This window comes from Schistocerca americana, chromosome 1 (assembly GCF_021461395.2).
Source record: "Schistocerca americana isolate TAMUIC-IGC-003095 chromosome 1, iqSchAmer2.1, whole genome shotgun sequence".
In the NCBI taxonomy this organism is placed as follows: Eukaryota; Metazoa; Arthropoda; class Insecta; order Orthoptera; family Acrididae; genus Schistocerca; species Schistocerca americana.
The window spans coordinates 666,162,648-666,181,768 of record NC_060119.1 but is presented as its reverse complement, the minus strand read 5'-3'; the positions used below and the strand labels follow the sequence as shown (position 1 = coordinate 666,181,768).

At 39.5% G+C, this 19,121-nt stretch overlaps 1 protein-coding gene across 1 annotated transcript in view; it reads right to left on the bottom strand.

Moving 5' to 3' along the window:
- LOC124608554 (RNA helicase aquarius) overlaps positions 1–19,121 on the bottom strand; it is a 339,510-nt gene that overhangs the window by 74,396 nt on the left and 245,993 nt on the right. The window contains exons 18-19 of the mRNA XM_047139996.1: positions 10,285–10,575; positions 9,717–9,906 (exon numbers count right to left, since the gene is read on the bottom strand). Of these exons, the coding sequence (XP_046995952.1) occupies positions 9,717–9,906; positions 10,285–10,575 (481 nt within the window). The remainder of the gene's footprint in view (positions 1–9,716; positions 9,907–10,284; positions 10,576–19,121) is intronic.

Genomic DNA, 19,121 nt, shown 5'->3' with positions numbered 1-19,121 from the left:
TCGGGCGCGGACGTCCCAAGGAACACCGGGGAAGAGACAACACATTACAAGCAGCGTCAGGCGGGCGCGGACGGCAAAGAGAGCACCCAGCGCCCTCTGGGCATAAATACTGGACAAGATCCTCCAACATGGCAGTCTCAGGTAGCACCTGAAGAAGGCAACGAGTTACGTGGCCGAAATATTGTGCCAGAGTGACACAAACATCCGGCAGTAGACCCGATTATTCCACAAGCCTTTTTATTGTTCCTGTCTGCAACTCAATATGTCACCTACATGGTGAGTAGCATTCTATTCTTTCCATAAACGTTGATATCCCAACCTGGATTTTCCATCATTTGATTTTGCCTCATGGCTTTTCTTCCATCCCACGACCCTGTGATTTTTTCCTTTGCACTGACATCCAAAATATTATTCTCCTCAATGTTTGTTTTTCTTCTTCTTTCCTGTGTTTTTTCATCGCCTTCCAAACCACATATGCTCTAACTTCTGAGTAACACTGTATCAATGGTCCCATCTACGCACAACATATGACTACATGACTGTGTGGATTGGTGGTGCAGCTTCTCATGACACAAATTCTTCTCCCCAATAACTTTAATTGTTTCTAGAGATCAGATTCCCTCCGTCTCCCTCGCGTCTAATTTACTTGCTTACCAGTGCCACACAAAACTGTGAACCTTGATCTAACCAGTCCCCCCCCCCTCCCCCCCCCCCCTCTTCCTTTACCCCAACATGCACATATTCCCGTATCTCATTCTTTCGATTCTTGTTTCCACATTTCTGAACTTTTTATATATTTATTTGTGCATATTTTTATGTGTTTTCACTACATTTGTGCATTTTTACATATTTGTACATATTATTACATATTTTTGTGTGTCTGTGAATATTTTTAAGTGTCCTTTTCTGTCAAGCGGCTCCCTTCACAAGCACACAATGCCTTCGCTTATCCAGTTCCCACGTCATTTCTGTTTCCCCAATGGTATCCTTGCCGCAGTGGACCGCTACTCCATTTTTCTACACCAGTTCAAAAAGTATCCCTTTCTCTGGTTAAAACCCAGTCCCATGTCCTGTTCCTTTGTGACCTTCATCTTTTCAGATTCCATCAGTCGCTGTCCTTCACAAAGCTGCTACTGCAAAAACGCATCTCCATGGCACATAACAACCCAGAATTACCTCTACTCCCTTTGCAAGGGCAGTTTCCTAGGCCAACATGTTTCTGATCTGTCTAGAGGAAACCTTCTTAGGATCCCATAGCCTCAAACCTCTGATTTGGTTCACATTCCACTTCACTTGGTCCTTCTCAAACCAGCATGCCAACTTCCTGGACATTCATCTCTTCCTCTCTGAGGGCTCCATCCACACCTCTGTCCACATTAAACCCACCAGCCACCAACAATACCTGCATTTCAACAGTTGCCATCCCTCCCATACAGCCTAGCCACCTAAGCATGACACATCTGCAGTGATAGTAGCTTCCTTGTCCAGTATGCTGAAGGTCTCACAAAGGCCTTCAAAGACTTGCACTATCTCCCAAACCTAGTTCACAAACAGATTTCCCATTCCATATCTCCCACACACCCCAAATCCTTCCACCATCCCCTAGAACCAGCTACAAAGGAGTGCCGCACTGCCCCTTTGCCAGTCGCCTACTATCAACCCAGGCTGGAACAACTGAACCACCTCCTTCGTCAGGGCTTTGATTATCTATCATCATGCCCTGATAAGAGGGACATCCTATCCAAGATCCTTCCCATCCTTCTTAAGGTGGTCACCTAACAGACCTTCATAACATCGGTGTCCATCCATATGCCACTCCCAATCCAAAACGCTTTCCACTGGGATCTTATCACTGTGGAAGACCCAGGTGTAAGACTTTCCCAAACCACCCACCCAGCACCACCAATCCTGTCACAGGCTTGTCCTACCCTTCAAAGGCTGGTCCATGTGTGAAAGAGCCATATTGTGTACCAGCTCTGCTACAATCAATGCTCAGCTTTTTATATTGGTGTGACATCTACTACCTATCCACCAGGATGAATGGCCACTGCCAAACTGTGGCCAAGACCAAAGTGGACCACCCTGTTGCACAACATGCAGATAAACATAACATGCTTGATTTCAATGGCTGCTTCACAACCTTGGACATTAGTATCCTTCCCTCCACCATCAGCTTTTCTATGAGCACAGCTGGGGTAATTCTTACAACACGTTCTCCGCTCTTTAAATATCTCGGCCTAAACATATGACAACTTGCTGTCCCCACATCCTCCACCCAACAGCTTCCACCCCCCTGCCCCATCACCTCTATCCAATTCACGTCCCCTCACCCTCACTGTGCACTTTTCTTTGTGAATGCACCCACTGATCTTTTCCCCTTCTCTGCTTCTCTCCTTTCCATTCCATTTTTATCCCTTCCCTCTCTCCCCCACAGCCTCCTGACACTGCATCAGGCAGCCATGTCTGCCACCTCTCATCCCTGCATGTTATGTCAGGCAGCACTGTTTCCTCTCCACCCTGTTGTATCCTGGTATCCCTCCCTGTCCCTATTCACTAGAGATTGTTGCTCCTGTTCGACGTGCTTCAGTTTCAAACTGACCTGAGCAGCCAGAGATGGCAGTCATTTGTGTGTCTGTAATCTACTAAGTGGAATGGGTGGTTTGAGTGAGTTGTTAACATAAGTTTAGTATACTTCTCTAGAATATAAAGTTCTTAAAATTGAGAAAACATAGGCCTGAATTATTGCTACTGCTGATTCTAGAATTAATAGAAGTATTTGTCCAATAATTAATAGTGAAATTAAGTTTATTGCTATAGATGGTCCTGTATTTCCTAGTAACGTTAAGGCTTAGGCTGAGAGCTTAATGTGTAACAGTCTCTTCATTGTGCCTGCCTGCAACTCAATGTGTCATCTTTACAGTGAGTAACAATCTATCCTTTGCATAACAGTTGATATTCCAACCTGGATTTTCCTTTGTTTAAAATGTTGTATTACAACAGATGTTTCCAATATAAGGAAATATTATTACATTAACAAAACTGATTGAATTAATAGAACTCTTTTATTGAAGCCTATGTCACAATGTGACTTTGGAAGTGAGAGAGAAAAAACGATATGATAATGATAATACAAAAGAAAAAATGTATGTACTTACCCAATATAAATGTAGCTTGTAGATTTTAAGAAGTACAGAATAACAGCTGAATCTTTTAACATAGGTCACTAATTATTGGAAAAAAAAACCAAACAAATATGAATATGTTCAAATATATGACTGGAAAAGTTAATTTCTATAATGTCATATTTAATGTTTGAATTATAACCCAGTGATAGTGGGCATGCATGTGTGAGTTTTTATGTGAATGTGTGTGTGTGTTTTGTGTAAGAATATGGAAATTCTTGGAGGGAGCAATATATAAAATATGGGAAAAGCAACCCCTCACTTATAACAAATCACTGTGTGGAGCTTTGAAGCACATAACAGAAAACAGCATTCACACTAGCTGTCAAGCATTAGCTCTTTTTCTAGCAGCAGCACACACATTCACACACACAATCACGCAGGCACCCAAATGCACACTCCCATGGCCACAGTAAAACTTGTTCAAAAGCTAGTGTGAATGTTGTTTTCTGTTGTGTGTTTCTGTACTCCACACATCAATCCACTATAAGTGAGTGAGTGTGGGTTTTCTACTTATGAAGAACTTTGTCCAAAAGCTGAAATATTTCTAGCATTTTCTTTCTTTCTTTCTTTCTTTCTTTTCTTTAGTCTTTCCCCTTTCTTTTGTCATAGTGCCAGTCTCTACCTTAATGTTTCCTCAATGTGGTGAGTAACAATCTATCCTTTCAATACTGTTGAAAATTAAGTATAGCTTTAGAAAGCTCTGTTAATGAAATTTTCATAGTTCTTGTTAAGGTGTCATGACAAACATATCATTCCAACATTTGTGTCACATCAACATCTCTGCAGCCAACTCCAGGAAACACACTCGTCTTACAATGGTCAGGGGGATGATACGCTGAACCTGCCAGATGCTGAACACCTTGCAAGATAACTTCTTTCCATGCACATGGAGCTGTCATCCCACACACCTAGGACTGGACAGATGGCATGTCCTGGGTCAAGGCTGGTGCTCAATGTAATATCTGCATAATATGAAAAATGTACAAAATTAAGTGCCCCTTGAATAAGCAACCAAAGGAAATATACAGCTGCAAAGCTTTGTTATCAGTCTAACTGACCAGGAACTGGAAGAAGAATTTAACTTTCCTCCTACCCCATGAGCCTTACTATTGTTAGCATAAACTGTTGCTATAGAAACAGTGGAAGAAGTCATAGAGACACTTGACAGATTTAGATGATGACTAAACTCCCTAAGCTTAACATTTCCAGGAACAAGATAGCAGCACTTATGCTCTCTGAGAAGACAATAAAGTTTTGATCCTTCCAGTTGACAAGAACAACGCTATGATTGTTGTCTAGCATTCTGGTTACATCTGGAACCTGTGTAACCTAAATGACAGCGCCTCCAATATGATTTACACCAATCCCACACAACAGATTTGCAGAAAGATAGCAGCTTTTCCAATCTCTTCTACACAATCTGAAAATATAATTGAGAGTTCAATTAAATGATATGATTCCATCAAGATTATGTGAACCCCTAAAGATACAGAAGAATGGAATATCAATGAGATCCATAGTCATCAACCTGCCCAAATACCTCACAACAGTTCTCAACCCAGCTATTAGGAAATGTGAACACACACACAAAACTCCGCTTATTTTATAAAATCTTTGAAAGGATCTGTCTGTGGGACAGAGATGATATGATCAGTTTTGATGGCACATGCCTGTGCTAGTGGCAGACTTGGACCAGCTGATCACCCAGAAGATTGATATGTCCATAAATGAATATTTCACATAAGTGCTTACACTCATCTATTTTTTATTCAATGCAGAGTCCTCCAACTAAAATGACAGTGTAGCTATGGGCAGCTTTTTGTCACCTGTGGTTGCCAATCTGTCCATGGAACAGTTCAAGGAGATTGCTCTAAACTTCTCATCACTGAAAGTAACCATTTTCTTTTTCTTTTCAAATGGATAGAAAATAACTTTGTTGTGTGACCACATGGCCATGTGGAACTAAATAACTTTTTGGATCATCTTCACTTGGAACATTAGTTGCCCCAAGGTATGTGAAAATGATACACAACTATCTCTTCTGGATATTCTAGTGAAGCAAAAGAGTGACAAATCACACACACTCATATACATCTACATGGATCCTGTTGTTACCATTCAGTCATGTATTTGGCAAGCTCATTAACGGAGTTCATGACAAGGAGTCTCCAGCATGAGTTAAAACATCTAGAAACTGTGTTTGAGACGAATGGGTACAGTAATTACCAGATAATCCATCCCATTTACATCTACATGTATGTGATTACTCTGTTATTCACAATAAAGTGCCTGGCACAGCGTTCAATGAATCACCTTCAAGCTGTCTCTCTACCATTCCATCCCAGAAAGTCATGTGGGAAAAACAAGCACTTAAATTTATCTGTGCGAGCCCTGATTTCTCTTATTTTATCGTGATTATCATTTCTCCCTATGTAAGTAGGCACCAACATAACGTTTTTGCAATCAGAGGAGAAAACTGGCAATTGACATTTCATGAGAAGATCACGTCGCAATGAAAAATGCCTTTGTTTTAATGATTGGCACTCCATATACAAGTATCACGTCTGTAGCACTACCTCTCCTATTTCGCGATATTACAAAATGAGCTGCCCTGTTTTGACCTTTTTCAATGTCACGCGTCAGTCCCACCTGATGTGGATTAGAATGTGCTATTAAATAATTCGCATCAGGTAGTCATACCTCAACGGAATATGCACAAATCACGGAAGATGTGCAGATACTTTTTACAAATGGGAAAAAATACCAACTTCCAACTGTGACTGTGGAGCCAACAGACTGACCATCCAGTACATCATTCAAGAGTGCGATTGAAGAGCATACAGTGGCAAGTGCAAATTCAGTGCGGGAAAAATATATCTAAAAACAAAGATGATGTAACTTACCAAACGAAAGCATTGGTATGTTGATAGAGACAATAACAAACACAAACACACACACAAATGTCAAGCTTTCGCAACCCACGGTTGCTTCATCAGTTAAGAGGGAAGGACAGGGAAAGGCGAAAGGATGTGGGTTTTAAGGGAGACCCACATCCTTTCGTCTTTCCCTGTCCTTCCATCTTAACTGATGAAGCAACCGTGGGTTGCGAAAGCTTGAAATTTGTGTGTGTGTTTGTTATTGTCTCTATCAATGTACCAACGCTTTTGTTTGGTAAGTTACATCATCTTTATTTTTATATACATATATTTTTTTGGGATATGTGTGTGTGTGCGAGTGTATACCTGTCCTTTTTTTCCCCCTAAGGTAAGTCTTTCTGCTCCCGGGATTGGAATGACTCCTTACCCTCTCCCTTAAAACCCACATCCTTTCGTCTTTCCCTCTCCTTCCCTCTTTCCTGACGAAGCAACCATTGGTTGTGAAAGCTTGAATTTTGTGTGTATGTTTGTGTTTGTTTGTGCGTCTATCGACCTGCCAGCACTTTTGTTTGGTAAGTCACATCATCTGTGTTTTTAGATATATTTTTCCCACGTGGAATGTTTCCCTCTATTATATTTATATATACAAACATTTGTAAGAAGCATAAAATGATGTGCATTGACACACGCTATATAAATAAATACCTGACGCAGATCCCACACCACACTGCAATATTCCAGGATAGGGTGGACAAGTGTGGTGTAAGCAGTCTCTTTAGTAGACTTGTTACACACTTCAAAGTGTTCTGCCATTGAATCACAGTCTTTGGTTTGCTCTACACACAGCATTATCTATGTGACGATTCCAATTTAGGTTATTTGTAATTGTAATCACTAAATGTTCAGTTGGATTTACAGCCTTCAGGTTTGTGTGACTTACCGAGTAATTGAATTTTAGTGGATTTCTTTTAGTACTCATGTCAATAACTTTGCACTTTTCTTTATTAAGGGTCAATTGCCCCTTATTGTGCCGTATGGATATCTTATCTAAATCTTCTGGAATTCGTTTTGGTCATCTGATGACTTTACAAGATGTTAAATGACATCTTCATCTGCAAACAATCTAAGAGGGCTACTCAGATTGTCTCCTAAGTTGATCAGAAACAACAGAGGGCCTATAACACTTCCTTGGGGAATGCCGGATATTATTTCAGTTTTACTTGATGACTTTCTGTCTATTACTATGAACTGTGACCTTTCTGCCAGGAAATCAAGAATCCAGTTGCACAACTGAGGCAATATTCCATAGGCATGCTGTTTGGTTAGGAGATGCTTTTGAGGAAGGGCGTCGAAAGTCTTCTGGAAATATAAAACTATGGAATCAATTTGACATCCCCTGTCAATAGCACTCATTACTCCATGAGTATAAAGAGCTAGTTGTGTTTCACAAGAACAATATTTTCTGAATCTGTGCTGGCTATATGTCAATAAATCATTTCCTTCGAGGTAATTCATGATGTTCGAGCACAGTACTGCAAGTTGACGTTAGTGATATGGGCCTGTAATTCAGCAGATTACTCCTATTTCCCTTTTTTGGTATTGGTGTGACTTGAGAAATTTTCCAGTTGTTAGGTACGGATCTTTCTATGAGCGAGCAGTTGTATATAATTGCTAAATATGGAGCTATTGTATCAGCATACTCCGAAAGGAACCTGACTGGTATACAATCTGGACTGGAGGTCTTGCCTTTATTAAGTGATTTAAGCTGCTTTGCTATACCAAGGGTATCTACTTCTATGTTTCTCATCTTGGCAGTTGTTCTTGATTGGAATTCAGGAACATTTACTTCATTGTCTTTGGTGGAGGAGTTTCAGAAAACCGTGTTTAACAACTCTGCTTTAGTGGCACTGTCATCAGTGACTTCACTGTTGTTATCGTGCTGTGAAGACACAATTGTGTCTTGCCACTGGTGTGCTTTATTTATGACCAGAATCTCTTTGGGTTTTCTGCAATATTCGGAGACAGAGTTTCATTGGGGAAATGATTAACACTATCTCACATTGAGGTATGCGCTAATTTTGAACTTCTGCTAAACATTGCCAATCTTGGGGATTTTGTGTTCTTTTTTCGTTGCTTCTGCAACAGCGATCTGACCCGTTTTGTGTACCATGGGGGATCAGTACCATCACTCATTAATTTATGTGGTATATATCTCTCAATTTCCGCCGATACAATCTCTTTGAAATCATTCCACATCTTTTCTACACTTACATGATAAGATCAGAAGGAGTGGAGACTGTCTCTTAAAAAGCATTAAGAGCATTTTTATCAGCTTTATTTTTTTTAAATCGATGTGCTTTGCATTTCATTTTGATGGCTGTGGATGTTACTGTATTCAGCCTAGCAGCAACTGCCTCGTAGTCACTAATACCTGTATCCATCGTGATACTATTTGTTCACGATTATTTGTTGCTAAGAGGTCACGTATGCTTTCAAAACCATTTATGCTTCAAGTGGGCTGATGAATTAATGTTCAAAATAATTTTCTGAGAAAGCATTCAGTACAATTTTGGACGATATTTTATGCCTGCCTCCGGCTATAAACATATAATTTTCCCAGCGTATTGAGGGCACATTGAAGACACCACTGACTACAATTGTGTGAGTGGGTGACTGGGGTACCTATCTGAAATGAGACTCAAGGTTTCCTTGACCTGTTGAGCAACTATATCTTCTGAGTCAGGGGGGAGGGGGTCAATAAAATGAACCAATTAATAGTTAAGTCCGATTGTCAAGTACAACCTCTACCCACACTATTTCGCAGGAACTATCTACTTCAGTTTCACTACAAGGTAAACTACTTTTAACAGCAAAAAATATTCCGCCACCATCTGTATTTTATCCATCCTTTCTGAACACTGTTAGGCTGCTTGAAAAAATTTCGGCTGAACTTATTTCCAGCTTTAGCCAGCTTTCCGTACCTATAAGTATTTGAGCTTCAGTGCTTTCTATTAGGGCTTGGAGCTCTGGTTCTTTCCCAACACAGCTATGACAATTTACAACTACAATACTGATTATTGCTGCAGCTACCTTACTGTGATTTACCTGCCCCCTTTTAGACGGCTGCCCTTTCTGTGGTTTCCTGAGACCCTCTCGTACTAAGCATCAAACAGATGATTTAGTACAAGAAGAACCACATGCCATGACACTATTTTCTACCTTATGCTGGGCCAATACAGGGAAGAACTGGCCACATTTTAATTCTAGAGAACAGTAATATGAAAAGCCCCCCTCCTCCCCTCACCCCTACTTCCTGTCAAAAAAGCAACATATGAAAGTGATACATCAAGTTTACAGAAAGCACAAATGGAAAACAATAATAAAATTAATACAATGCAGTAACTGTGTTTTGTTTAAATAGAAGGTCCTTGAGAATATTACTTCTCATATTTGACAAATATAAGCCTCTCCAACAACAAATTCTTTGTAATAGAATCTCGCCCTTTCTCAACACAGATTTCAACAATACAATCTCTCTCTATTATTATGTGTCAAGACAGCCAGTGAAACAGTACATACCTCAAATAATAACTCCCTACTACAACATCACATTTATGCCTAATGCTTAGTGATCTCAGGAAAAAAAAAATCTTACTTTGCCAGAAGGTGGTCGAACTCTACTCTGAAAACGCTCCCAGCGAGCCAGTATTTGGTACAAGAAGAAATGGCCAGCTGTCTCACAGGTGTAAGCAACATCTCCCGAAACCTGGAGACTTTCCTGCAAACGCTGAACCTCCATTAGTAAGTCCAATCTCTTTGCTAGAACATAATTTACTCGCCCGTACCTGTATTGTGAAATTAAATTACAGAGTATAAGTACAAGTAATGACAAGTCAGGAGGCTGGAACTATATCAAATAAGACTCACAGAATTTATAATCATATACAAATCCATACAAATATTAGAACCATTTAACAATAAATACAAGAGATCAATTCACCAATACGAAACATGGAAAAATTGTGCATAAAATTCATGTACATCAAGCATAGTATTAACACAACTTCAGATAGTACTGAGAGTCAAGTTGATTCTTCACAATTTATCATAAGAACATATTAATTCACGAAACTGGACAGACTGCAAATGCATCATATTCCAATGAACTAATAAGTAATTAATTATACTGATCAGTATTACATAACTTTTATTTAGCAACTGACCTACTGAAATCCTTCTCTGTTTCCAGTGCTTCTTCTCCATGTCCTAGACGTAGAAGATGGCGTTCATCAATATCAAGAGCCATGATCTTTTCAAACAGTTGGTTCAAGGCTTGATTTGAGTGTGTTACTATGAGAGTGCGCTGATTTGGAAAGTTGTGATACAGATTGGAGATGATCTGCACGGCAACATCTGTTTTACCAGTTCCTGGGGGTCCAACAACTAATGTCAGTCCTGGCTGCATTCCTGCTCTAATAGCCTCTATTTGTGTTGGTGTGAATGGAATACTATTCCTGTATTAGAAACACAAATGCTGTAAATGAAATGAAAGCTCTCGAAACAAACATTGCAGTTAACAGAATATAAGATAAGAATAAAAAGGGATTTTATAGTATTAATTATAATAACCTCATAGTATAGTAATGTATGCAACTAGGTCACAAAACACAAACACCCCAATCCGATGTAACTTAATTAATGCATCTGCAAACCAAATTAAGTATTTCTCCAATCATCTACACTAGAACAAGGCAACCTTTAGGTACATTCAGAGGTGCAAGCTACAACTAATGTTTGCAAAATGAATGTGCCATTGTTTTTGTAAAGAAAATGTACAATAACACTGGATGTTATTGATCCTGGTAGGGAGGTGGGACGCTGACAAGCCAAAACAGATATACTACACAATGAAACAGAGAGATGTAGGGAGGGGCGATCATACTTGACATTTTATGAAGTGCTGAAAAATAAATTTAAAACAGCCAAAAAAAGTAAACCACTTCCTAGAACCTTCACAGTAGTCAATGATAGTGGGAAATAAATAAGAGGGTAATCCCAAAACTAAGGTCTCCTACTTTTTAGTAAGTACATAGACCTGTTTATTTCTACAATGGTTTACATCAGTTTACAGCTTGAACATTTAGCTAGTTTTCGACATAATCACCATTTCTGTCAGTGCGTTTTTGTAGACACTCTGGCAGTTTTTGTATGCCCATGTCCCAGCTCGCCGCCATGTTGTTCAGAAAGTTATGAACCTCTTCTTTCACCTCATCGTAGGAACTGAATCGCTTTCTTAGGGAATGGTGATAGTCTCTGGGCACCAAGGCAGGACTATAGGGTGGGCGGGGTTGCAGGAGAGCAACGGTTTGCCAAGTGATGTGTGGGCGAGCGTTATTATGGAGAATGTGTACACCCTTGCTCAACATTCCTCTTCTCTGGCTCTGAATTGCCTGTTTGAGTTTTTTCAGAGTCTCACAGTACCTGTCAGTGTTAATTGTGGTCCCAGTGGGCATAAAGTTGGCCAACAATACCCCTTTCCGATCCCAAAAAATGGGTGTCATGACTTTACCAGCAGACTGTGTTTGTTTGAATTTCCGCAGTTTTGGTGAAGAAGGATGCCGCCACTGGCACGATTGTTGCTTGGTCTCAGGTGTAAAGTGGTATGCCCAGGTTTCGTCACCTGTGACAATTAAGTCCAGAAAGTTGTCCTGTTTGGCTGCAAGGTGGTGAAGAAATACGCGTGAAGCATCAACTCGTTGCCGCATTTGGTCCTCAGTCAGCATGCGTGGCACCCATTTTGCGCACACCTTCCGGTAGTTCAATATTTCCATTAAAAGTCTGTGAGTGGTGCTTCAGGAAACCTCAGGAACCAACGTGCAGAGATCATCCAGGGTGATTCGCCGATCTACATGCGTGCTTTGCTCAACCTTCAACACTGTCTCCTCAAAAATTGATGGTCTCCTGCTCCTTTGCTCATCATGAATTTTGGTCCGACTAGCTGCAAACTCTCTACACACTTACGAACGATTCTGACATCCATGCATGACTCACCATACACTTCCGTCAACTGGTAATGGATTTCAATTGGCACAGTGCCCTTTGCATTAAAAAACCAAATAACTGTGCGCAGTTCGCACTTGGCCTAACGTCCAACAAGAGTGCCATTCTCAACAGCTGCCAAGCCAAGACTGAGCACCTCAGTGTGGCATGCGCATGTTTACACACAACATGTGAAGCACTCTTCATAGCAGTGTGACCAACTGCCACACAAACAGAGTTCTGTACTTATTCTCCTGTTTAACAAACATGTGTTACAGGTTGAAACAAACTTAAACCTGGTCAGTAGTGCAAAGTAATGGTAATGATCTTACTAACTCAAAAATGTAGTTATACACAGTACACATACTGAAAAATAGTCACCAAAACTGTTGGTACATTTATCGCATTGCAACACTAACTGGTCGATTCCATCCTCAAAGAAGCTAGTAAGCGGCTGTCGGATCCAGGCTTGGACCCAGTCACACACTTGGTCATCCACTGCGAATCAATGTCCGCAAATAGCTTGTTGTAGAGGTCCAAACACATGAAAGTCACACGGTGAAAGGAAGGGACTGTATGGTGGATGTTCCGCAACCACTTCCAGTGTGATGACACAATGAGCCTGTCCAGGGCGAGCATCATCTTCCAGTGACTCGCACCCCTCAAGGGATCATTTGCACCATTCCACAACAGACTGTACTCACTGTACACAGCCTCCATCCATCAATACATTCCACATCCTCCAACTCCTCCACCACCAAAAATCGAATCACTTCTTGTTGTTCCTGCTTACTCACCTGCATGTTCGGTAGTGGACAATAGCTTGTGTGACCACCTTCTCTTTGGTGTGAAACCACACTGGCGCTATGCAACATCAAATGGTGCGCACCTGTCAGTCTCTCTAACAATAGATGGCACGACCATACCCGCAGTTAAGTGGTGCCACTTTATGTGTAAGGCAAAGGTAGACACACTGACCAGGTTTCATTTGAATGAACCTCATACATCTCCACAATGAAATCGAAGGACCGAGGAAACTGTGTTGTGCTCCATGATGTGTGGATCAACCTCTAACTGGCTGGAACATTTGAAGCTTGAGGTGTTGGATGGGCATGATTCCACAGAACCTTGCACTACCAGAGCTGACTTGTCTAAGGCACTACACTGCCAAGCTGTCAATGGCTCAAGTATCATTTCAAACTTGTTAGGGTCATGGTAATCTCTAAAGCTGCTGGCTTAACACAAAGCTCTATTATGGGGTGATCCTTTGTGCATGTGCCAGCTCACAGAGTGGCAGATTGTTAATGACTGATAATTAAGCATAATCATTGTTGATAACAACAAAATTGCAGTTTTCTTTAGTGCCTGTGTAATAAACAAAGTATGCCTCCAATCACAAATGGCAGCAGCTGAATTGATAGCATTTACAGCAATGGCACCAATTTGCATCTTTATTCACGTATTATTGCACCAAGGTGATTCACCAAAACTTCAACACAAGTAAGCTAATATAATTCTTGATTTTGAACTTTTGGGTTCCACACAGAACAAGCCAGACAAAAGTTTAATGGACAATAATTCTTTTTAGTGCCCATAGCACATGAACATTTGATAATATGGAATTCCTATGACATACATTATGTGGGGGAGTAATCAGTGCTTCCCCCCTCCCTCCCCCCCAAAAAAGGCGTCTCAATTTATAAGGCCAAATACACACATTCCTTACAGCAAAAACTGCCATACCAAATGCCTGACTGCAGCTGTGGACTAGTGAACTGTGCTCATCTAATATCGTTAGCAGGGTGAGTTTGGGACTAAATATTAAAAGAGAGATTCTTGTAAAACGGAGGAGTACAATATTAATATTTACAAGTTACAAAATGCTGTGCACATCAAACATAAGAAATAAGACACTTATTTCAGTTTCTTAGTATATGATTTGGGGATGAAGGGAGATTGAGCATAACAACAGGGAACCTAGGCGGAAACGATCTAAACCAGCTGCTTTTCGTGGTAAACTGCCATAGCATTGTTTTCTGAGCTTTTGTAGTTGGCACACGATTTCAAAGAGTCCTGTAATGGTCCCTTGACTGAATACACTTTCTGATTTGCGCGATGAATTGTTTCAACAAAGGGAGTACAATCAGTCCTCAAAAGGACCAGATATAGATTTGGCATATGGGTGGTGGAGTCATCGCCTCTACAGGTGGGTGACAGTATTACAACCTAGCCATGGCCTGTGAGCAGTAGAGGACTAGTCAGTTGGAGAAACCAGCCTGGTGTATTCAATAGGCTTGCAGGCTGGGAAAGGCTGACAGTCCAGCAACCAATTAACATGTCTGAGGCAGGCCAATGTGTCAATGCCAGGCTGGGGTGGGACGTCCCAGACTGAAATCTACGATAGACATCCAAATTCAAGCAGATTTGTAATAACAGAGGACTTTTATCATAAGCATACCTGATTAAATTGTCAGAAATGAACTCTAAGAGTAATAATAGCAGAAATATAAAACTGAGATTAATCCTTTACTTGCACAACACTAACTCTGATCTCATACACAAAGGTTTCCATTAGACTCTTATAACTGGGTTAAAATATTTCATGTATAAATAAAAGTACTCGGATACATTCCAGGGAGAATACTGCATCTGCAACAGTCTGAGTACAGCTGCTCAGCTTTACTGCAGCAATAAGGAAGATGCCACACCACATGTCAACTAAACCCATACCTGGTATAGGGATACATTGTCTAATTCATTAACAGTGTTCATTTTGATATGAGTGAAGGTTGTATAATTTCTCAGAACATTATTTTCTGAAATCTTTCATATGGTGAACCAACTGTACTATACATGCCATTAAGTTATGGTGTGCTTAGACAGTAGTAGAGGATGTCTCAAGGAATGACTTCACAACTGCGGACTAATTTTCAAATGACGGGAGACATCTGAAGATGGCCATGACAGTACTGTGAGTGAGTAACAATAGCAAGATAAAACTTTTAGCTCTTTACAATTGGTACAGTAATATGCATTAGAATGAAGCTCAATAGCAACAAGCCATTATTTACACTGATTAAAGCCACTAAATTATGTGTAACTTTAATCACTGCATTCCCCATGACTCTCCTTTTTCATTTGCGAATAATCTTTTGTTTAACGTACATGTTTGTATATTTTGGCTATGTGGGGAGTAAATACAAATTCTGAAGGGGTCTTTTCCCCTCCTCCTTCCCCAATATAATAGCATGGATTTAGACACTTATAATGTATATCATAAAGCGGAGTTGCTGAGTCGCAGATAGGCACAACAAAAAGACTGTCATCATTTTTTTGGCTTCAGTGTATACATTACAATAGCTTGCTTGATATAATCTATTATTGATTTTTTTTCCATGCGAGTTACACCAAAAGTGCACATCATGAGTGATTTTGCAAATTTTGTTATTCTTCATAGTAAGTGAGCTAGTTCAGCTCACTATATGCCAGTAGAAGTCTATTTACTTTATGCCTTCTCTCAATGTTATCAATATCAATTACCTAAGGAGGGCAGTATGAATTATTGTACTTGAGCTATGCACGAGAGGTATGTTATCAGCACTGTGCAAGGTACTTCCCTCCACACCACTACTCACTCATGCTTCTTACCTTCTCACAACAATCGCCCCTGAGGTGAACTCAATATGATATTTACAGAATGTACACCATTATTATATTACAAGTGAAAAATTTTAACAAATGTCAGGAGGGCATTGCTTTACAGAACTGCATTCTAATTATGGCAAACAACGTCACTAAAGCATTTCTTTCCTGCATTTATATTACAAAGTTGGTTGACACTACAACACTTTTCATTATCATCAACAATGGAAGCCAGTTAAATTCTTTACACCTGGGAGCAAATGAACACAGGTACCTTATACATTTCTGTTGAATTATAAAGTTTAGTTACGGCACCTACTACAACTGCAAGAAAGAAAAGAAGAGATCTTTTGACAAAATGGGGTTGAGGAAAGGGAATTTCTAAGGACAGATGGTGTTGTCATTTATTGTGACTGTCTCAGCAAGGATGTAAGAAGTTGTGCATTTTTATTGTCGTCGTCTTCAGTCCCCAGACTGGTCTGACGCAACTCTCCATGCTATTCTATACTGTGTGAGCCGCTTCATCTCCAAATAACTACTGCAACCTATATCCTTCTGAATCTGCTTACTGTATTTGTCTCTTGGTCTCTGTCTATGGTTTTTAACCCTCACACTTCTCTCTAACACTAAAGTGGCAAATTGGCGATCCCTTCATGCCTCATATTGTGCCCTATCAATCAATTAGATTAGATTTACTTTCATTCCAATTGATCTATAGTAGGAGGTCCTCCAGGATATAGAACATGTCAGAATTCTTCTTTTGGTCAAGTTGTGCCACAAATTTTGTGTCTCCCCAACTCTGTTCAGTACCTCCTCATTTCTTATGTGATTGACTTATCTAATTTTCAACATTTTTTCTTTAGAACCACATTTCGAAAGCTTATATTCTCTTTTTGTCTCGACTGTATATCGTCCATGTTTCACTTTCACACACAGCTACATTCCACACAAATAATTTCAGAAATGACTTCCTAACACATATATTCAACGGCAAATTTCTCTTCTTCAGGCATGCTTTCCTTGCCATTGCCAATCTACATTTTATATCCTCTTTACTTCGGCCATCAGCACTTATTATGCCGCCCAAAAAGCAAAACTCATCTACTACTATAAGTGTGTCACTTCCTAATCTAATTCCCTCAGCATCACCTGATTTAATTCAACTACATTCCATTATCCTCATTTAGCTTTTGCTGATATTCATCTTATATCCTGCTATCAAGACAATAACCATTCCATTCAACAGCTCTACCAAGTCCTTTGCTGTGTCTGACAGAATTGCAATGTCGTCGGCAAACCTCAATATTTTTATTCCTTTTCTCTGAACTTTAATTCCTTTTCTAAATTTTTCTTTGGTTCCCTTTACTGCTTGTTCAATGAACAGACTGAATAATATTGTAGATAGGCTACAACCCTGTCTCACTCCCTTCTCAACAATTGGTTCCCTTTCATGCCCCTCAAATCTTTATAACTGCCATCTGATTTCTGTACCAGGTAAATAGCTGTTTGCTCCCTATATTTCACCCCTGCTACCTTCAGAATTTCAGAGTATTCCAGTCAACATTGTTAAAAAATTCTCTAAGTATACAAACCCTATAAACATGGGTTTGCCTTTCCTTAACCTGTCTTCTAAGATAGGTCGTAGAGTCAATATTGCCTCGTGTGTTCCTACATTTCTTTAAAATCCAAACTGATCTTCCCCAAGGTCAGCTTCCATCAGATTTTCCATTAGTTTGTAAGGAATTTGTGTTAGTATTTTGCAACCATGAATTATTAAAATGATATTTTTGTAATTTTCACACTTGCTAGCAACTGCTTTCTTTGGAATTGGAATTATTACATTCTTCTTAAAGCCTGAAGGTATTTTGCCTCTCTCATGCATCTTGCACACCAGATGAAAAAGTTTTGTCACGGCTGGTCCTACCAAGGCTATCAGTAGCTGTAGCAGAATGTGGTCTATACCCGGGGCCTTGTTTTGACTTAGATCTTTCAGAGCTCTGTCAAATTCTTCTCGCGGGATCTTATCTCTCACCTCATCTTCAGCAGCATACACTTCCTTTTCTATAATCTTGTCTTCTAGTTTATCTCCCTCTTATAGACCTCGATATACTCCTTCCAACCTTCAGATTTCCATTATTTTATTATTACTGGTTTTCCATTTGAGCTTATGATATTCATAAAGCTGCTTCTCCTTTCCCCAATGGCCTCCTTAACTTTCCTGTAGGTGGCACGTACCTTTCCCCTAGCCAAATATGCTTCTAAATCCTTACCCTGATTCGTCAATTTTGCATTTCCTGTGAATCTCGTTTTATAACATTCGTATTCCCTTTTAGTATTTACCTTAATATTTCCATGAAGTACGGTATTACAAATAATATTTTTCCTGACACTTATACAAAGTTTCAAGCCCCTTTGTTTAAATTAGTCTACGTATGTTATGCATAAAAAATGTATACAAAGGGAAAGTTATCTTGATACAGACCATATTTTGTTTGTAGATCAAATGCTCAAAACTGTTTCAAGTGGATCAGCCGGTAATTTCGGTATGTCATACCACAAACACATAAAAGTGCAGGGTGCAACCATTTATTAGTACAGTAGCAACTAAATGAATTCTAAATCCATTTTTTGTTGATTTAGATGATGCTATAGCAAGAGCAAACATATTGTTTGCAATATGGCAAATCCCACATTCAAAACATTTTAGCAAATTCTTCATTTGTGTGGCCATATTATGTATATTTATTTTCCAATACCTGAGGGTATTTTTGTTCTGTCTTGCACCTACAAGAAAATGAAAGTTTTTTTCTTTTTTTTTTTCCACAGTACACATTTAGCTTTATTGAGATAAAACGTCATCAGTGGTCTGTAGTTAAAGATATTTACAATCTGATTTATTTTTAAGATTGAAAAACAGTTCATTAACAATATGTTAGTTTTTACTTACAGTGATTTCCACTTGGTTTCTCACCTAGATCAGGAAATGCCGTCTACTAGCACATCTTTGGTGTTTTTCTTCATTAGACACTGATACTTGTTGTCTAATTTTTAGTTGCTCTGCAGAACTATGCTTCCCTTATGTTTTACACAGCACACTTTTTCACACACCACTGTTTTCTGTTTATTTTTATACTTCTAAGCATGTATTATAGTTTGTGTTTTGTAGTGTTGCCAACACAACATTGCCACTAGTTTGTCTTTCGCCTACACTCTTCTTTGTACTTTACTTACTTGTATGTGTGTAATTCTATTTAATTATGTTCATGTGTATTTATATACTGCGTAAGAGTAGAGAAGAAATAGTATTGGGAGGAGTTTTTTTTTTTAGTGTGATGGAGAAGGTGCGGAGCAAAGAGCAAGAAGTGAAATGAAACTTCCC